This window comes from Rhipicephalus sanguineus, chromosome 9 (assembly GCF_013339695.2).
Source record: "Rhipicephalus sanguineus isolate Rsan-2018 chromosome 9, BIME_Rsan_1.4, whole genome shotgun sequence".
NCBI classification, from domain to species: Eukaryota; Metazoa; Arthropoda; class Arachnida; order Ixodida; family Ixodidae; genus Rhipicephalus; species Rhipicephalus sanguineus.
The window spans coordinates 43,957,211-43,962,517 of record NC_051184.2 but is presented as its reverse complement, the minus strand read 5'-3'; the positions used below and the strand labels follow the sequence as shown (position 1 = coordinate 43,962,517).

The 5,307-nt window shown below is 48.8% G+C and overlaps 1 protein-coding gene across 1 annotated transcript; it reads left to right on the top strand.

Annotated features, from left to right (window-relative positions):
- Positions 1-4,189: 4,189 nt before the first annotated feature.
- On the top strand, positions 4,190-4,726 carry LOC119405476 (heat shock protein Hsp-12.2). The gene has a single exon (XM_037672309.1). The coding sequence runs from the start codon at positions 4,190-4,192 to the stop codon at positions 4,724-4,726; it is 537 nt and encodes a 178-aa protein (XP_037528237.1).
- The last annotated feature ends 581 nt before the right edge of the window (positions 4,727-5,307 follow it).

The following is a 5,307-nucleotide window of genomic DNA, read 5'->3' as shown; positions in this document are numbered from 1 at the left end:
GCCAAACCCCCGTAACTCCGCTGATTCTTGACGGATTCGAGAAATTTTTGCGGCAATCGATTCGGGAGGCAGTACACTCCGATACTGAGGCCATTAGATCATTACTTGGAAAAGTGGTTCATGACCCCTTTAAAGAACACCACATGGTCGAAATTTCCGGAGCCCTCCACTACGGCGTCCCTCATAGTCATATCGTGGTTTTGGGACGTTAAACCGCAGATATGATTATTATTAACGATCGGTGGGTCATCAAATGAAATACGTGGCATGACTGTCGCGTACGTAAATGAGTAACGTGTGGCGCCTACCCGCATACTACCAGCCCATAGAATGCGGGTATGCGCCACAGGTGATTTCACAGTATATCGACCCAGGAACGCCGAGAATAGACTTTAGAAATCTTAACAAGACAGCTTTCAGGAACCCGTGTCTCACAAAATCCGGTGCCGGCGTTGGCAGCGTTGTCGGAGGAGCGAAACGTCCCGATAGATGCGAAGGATAAAAAAAAATTACACCATCTCCCGTTAAAGGGGACCATGAGACGATGCGAAGCAGCGTTTCAGCAGCAGCAGATTGTGCCAGTGGGCACAATCTGCTGCACAAGAACACATTAACGAAAGTTACGCATGCTATTCACATGACTGCACCATAAAGTGCGCTTAGTTTCGATAATACTCACGACTATGCTCTAAAGTTAGTGCTGTCGTTACGTCAGACCATGAGTTACCCTTTAAGCGCCAGTGTTGTCGACGTGCCTGGTAAGCCGACGATGTGCACACAGCTACTACACTTACAAAAACACATCGATCCACCTAGTAACGCTTGGCTGAAAGCCATAATATACAGCATAGAAGTAATCGCTGACTGCTTCGCATGAAACCTATTCCCACAACGCGTGAGATCTGCCGAATTTTTTTTCTGGGAAACCGGCCTGCAATTTTGTCGTTGCAGCAGCGTAGTATGTGCTTGTCAGTCAAGGTGTAGTCTCCAGAGTTACTATATTATGCGAAGGATAACACAAAACCCCATTTCTTGCCACGATGGCGAAACTACAAGATGCGCGCGCTTCAATAAAAGCAGTTTCTGAAAAGTCATATTAAACCAGCCAAGTAGCACCATTGGCTTTTTTTTACGAGAAAGAAAGGAAGGGAAAAAAAGTCGCCCGCATCTTCCCACGGGGGGAACTCGAGTAAATGCGTCGCAGAGTGGTGGGGGTATCGCGTGAATGTTGCGTAATTGGGTATGGTTGGGGAATGCTCAATTGTTACACGATGCGCACACCAAGTGCGACTTTAACGGCTCCAGCGTGCACGAAGTTCCGGGTCCGCAGCTCGCTTCAAACGCTTGCGTTCAGCGTCGTATGCTCGTCTCTTCGCAACCTTGTCTTCTGCGTTGCTGTTGTTGACGGCGACGACGGTGAGGGTGGGGTAACGTTGCCTTCAACGAGTGGTGGGACGCTGATTGAAGGTACTGTTGCTTCCATCGCATCTACTCGAGTCAATCAAAGCGTCAAGTCAAGCGAAAGCCAAGTAAAGACGCCCTTGACTGAATTCCGAACGCGCGCTCCGCCGCTTATTCACACACCGCCCGCGTTCGAGAGGAGGGAGAGAGGAGGAGAGGAGGAGAGGAGGGACGGAGGAAGGGAGAGGAGAGGCTTGCTGCCGGCACGAGACGAGCCGAGAATGCCAGGCACTGCGCCGTGCTCCCTATTGGGCTGCAGAAATTAGGTGCCTTTTTCCTTTCCTCTGAACCACTTAAGAAGAAGAAGAAGAAGAGAATGCGCAGTGGGGGTGTGGACGGCGCCGCCGACGCCGCAGGTGCGACTAAGAAATGCTCCACATTTAAAACAAGCGGAAAGACATGGAGGTTAACCAGTTCTCAGACCGGCTGGCTACCCTGTGCTGGAAGAAGGTATACGTTAACACAACCACCTGGTAAATGTACTCTTCCATGCGAAAATTCCGCAGGCACAGATACTAACTCAAGCTTTTTCAAATCCATCTACCTCTTTCAATGTTTCGAGGCGATGGTACTGGCGAAATCGTAATGTGACACATCGCATTGCAGTTTGGTTCATGTACGACCGTCCACGTGACTTCCACCACTTGCTCTTGCCAGTTGGCATAAATATGCAGTCGGCAAACTTGCCGCTTCGCGTGAATCTGGCGAAAATAGCAGCAGCGTGCGGCTGTGGTTTCAGATTCATGTTCACGATTCTTCCGCCATGCGGCGTGCGCGGCACGCGTTTCGCGACAACGGTGACTATGACGTCACTTGGTTTTGTTTTAATGCTTTCTTTTTATGATTTGCAGCACATAAGTCTAAGTCCCTAGGTTTCCCCTCGCCCTAGAAAAAAAAATCTAGGGACCTTATGCAGCACATCTGACGACAAATGAACCCTTTACGCTTTGCTCATTTTTAACGCATGAACCTTTCCCCACTTTAACTGACTGTGTGAAGACAGTTCGCTGTACCGCAAGAAAGATGCGGTGTGCAGTATCCAATAAAGTTGTTTCCATCCATCAGCAATAAAGTTGTTTCCATGTGCAGTATCACGAAATGCGAGTGACTTTTTTTTTCACGATCAACACATACACGTGTCGTCACGGTTTAGCCATAAGCCTATGGAACAAGCACCGTACAATCCACATCGGACTCCGAACGACGAAGAGCATTCAGTGTTTTTTTAAAGGGACCGACAACTGCCCAGAACATGAAATGAGATGACTGCACTGATGAAAAAATTGTCCGTCGCATTGACTCAAACCAACCCTGTTTATCTCGTGAGAGGTGGATTTATATTTTTATTTCTTCAATGAAAGTCGCTAAAAATGACCTTTGGCGCCTCTGGCGGCAAAATCTAAAATGGGTCCGTGAAGGCCGGTCACGTGACCGTTGATTGGTTGTACGCGTTCGATGACTTTTCTGTTAGTACTGAAATATTGTTCATTTCTTTATATTAAAAGATATTACTCCATAAAAATGTACCTATAGGCCTGCGTTAGTTGTATGCAAAAAAGTGCCGCTGCCTTCGCATGGCGTAGGCAGCCTTGACACAGGCGCAGGCAACCTTGGGCGCAGGCGCACACAGCGCTGTACAAATACCGAGAAGGTGTATAAAGCCACGTCATCTCATTGTAACAGCTTGCTATTTTCAAAAATGGTTGGAAAGCTCAAAATAAAGGTGGTTAAGCATAGTTACAATAACTCCTGCGAAAGCCGAACAACGACAGCTTTCACAAGGGCTAGCGGCATCGCTATCGATTCTCAGCGTTGCTGGCAAGCCTTCATGCGTGTTTGGAGCCTTTCAGATCGAAAAATACTGCTTATAAAATAACTACGTGCTTTTAGTACAAACCACTGCAGCTACAAACGCTACGAAGGGTAAGCTTCCTGTCGCGCCGTAAAAAACTGGGTCGAGAAAAATCAGTTGTCGATCCCTTTAAACACACCAAAGATTTTAAAAATAAGGACGAAGAAAGATACACACAACACGAGTTGAACTTCAATTTTAACGCTTGCGGGGCGCAGTGCGCACATCTGCTCGTCGTTCTGCAGATCATGTGCAACTGACTAGCCTGCCAGCATCCCCTAAGCCTTCAGTGTTCGAAAATTTCGCGCTGAAATAAAAGTAACGGCCGTGTATCCAATGAGACGCGGCCGCCGCAATGCCGAGATTCATTTATCTGATTCAAACGAGCTTGCTAAATAAAACCATAAATGGACGTGCTACCTACTCGGCCGGGTCGTCGCTCGTTTGCGTCATTCCGAAAAGCCCACAATTCTACAGATGCGCAAATGAATAAATGCGGGAACAAAAGAAGAAAACCCGACGCAAAATAAACCGAACACCACACCGACGCTCGCGAAATTTCTGGGCACACAAAAAAAAAAAACGCCTCGCCACCGCCCACCTGAAAACAAACAAAAACGCACGCGTGCTTTTGACCACGTGACCCCTCTGAACCAGTCGGCATTCGCGTTGAGTGACTCAGTCTCGCGCTCTCTCTCCGATTCTCGATTGTTCGAGATCACCCGCGAAGCGAACGCGCGCCTGTGTAAAAGCGAGCGGGAGTGCGCCGTTCGGTTCAGATTTTGTCAGTTCGTCAGACCAGCGCTGGTGAGACTCAACGTTGAGCGTGAAGATTTGCATTTGCCTGAACGCATCCACTGTCATCGAGCAGCAATAATGGCTCGGTTTCCGATGTTGTACGGGGGCAACTGGGGTCCCTCCGAGTTCGCCTTCAATGACGGCTTCAGATCCAGGCTCCATGAATACCTTGACGGTGAGCTGTTCGACCCTTCGTCCTTCCACCAGCGGTTCCACCTGGAGCCCGGCCGGTTGGGTGGGGCCGTCGCCGAACCGCTGCAGAACCAGCTGGGCGAGACCGGTGTTCGCACCGGTGGCAAGTTTGTCATCAAAGTTGACATCCGGCACTTCTCTCCTGAAGAGATAACCGTCAAGGCTAAGGACAAGAGCGTCATCGTCCACTGCAAGCACGAAGAAAAGGCGGAAGACCGCGGTTGCTACGTGCAGCGCGAGGTCACCTGGCGCTACGACTTGCCGGAGGACGTCGACCCGCAGTCGGTCATATGTCAGCTGACCCCGATGGGCTACGTCACCCTGGAAGCCCCTCGCAAGAACCCCCCTCCCAAGGTGGAGAAGAGCGAGTGCATACCCATCGAGGTTTGTCACGAGTCCAGCGGCAGTGGTGACAAGAAGTGAGCACTAACCTTTAAGTCTAGCTGCTCGGAGATTGAATTCCTTCTGTGTTGGTGAGACTGGGCATCTGTGACTTGGAGTGTCGCCGCTGAGCTAGCGGCTGCTTCGGAACGCTGGAATACCAGCGTAACCAAAGCGGGAAGATCAACTTGTTGCGAGCTGGTATCGAAGGGAGCTTTGCAGGGACCTTTTTTGTTTTGCTTTTTGTAGTGTATGAACTTTGGTTGTGCTCATAAAGTTACATGTTTGTTATGCTGTTAATAAAGTTTCTTTGTATTAGAGTGCAGTGTGGTAATCTTGGGTTGTGAGCCTGTGCGGGCTGCCGCCGAGTTGCTTGACCCGCGTAAATTGAAATTTGTGTAGTGTGTGTCAGCAAGTGCTTATTTTAACTCTGATACTGCACTATGCAAGTTTACTCAAATGTAGTAATTATTCTATGTGAGCATGACTTACACTATGCAGCAATTACTAGGAGGAAGGTAATGTTATTTATTGGCATAGTTCTTCAAGGCTGTGCTTTCGGTTTGACCCAATGTAGCTTATTGAAAACTGCATCTTAAATTTGGCAGGGTGAAGTAACATGT

Bases quoted from the DNA above. Each gene is read 5' to 3' on its own strand.
- LOC119405476 (XM_037672309.1), top strand. From the start codon at position 4,190: ATGGCTCGGTTTCCGATGTTGTACGGGGGCAACTGGGGTCCCTCCGAG.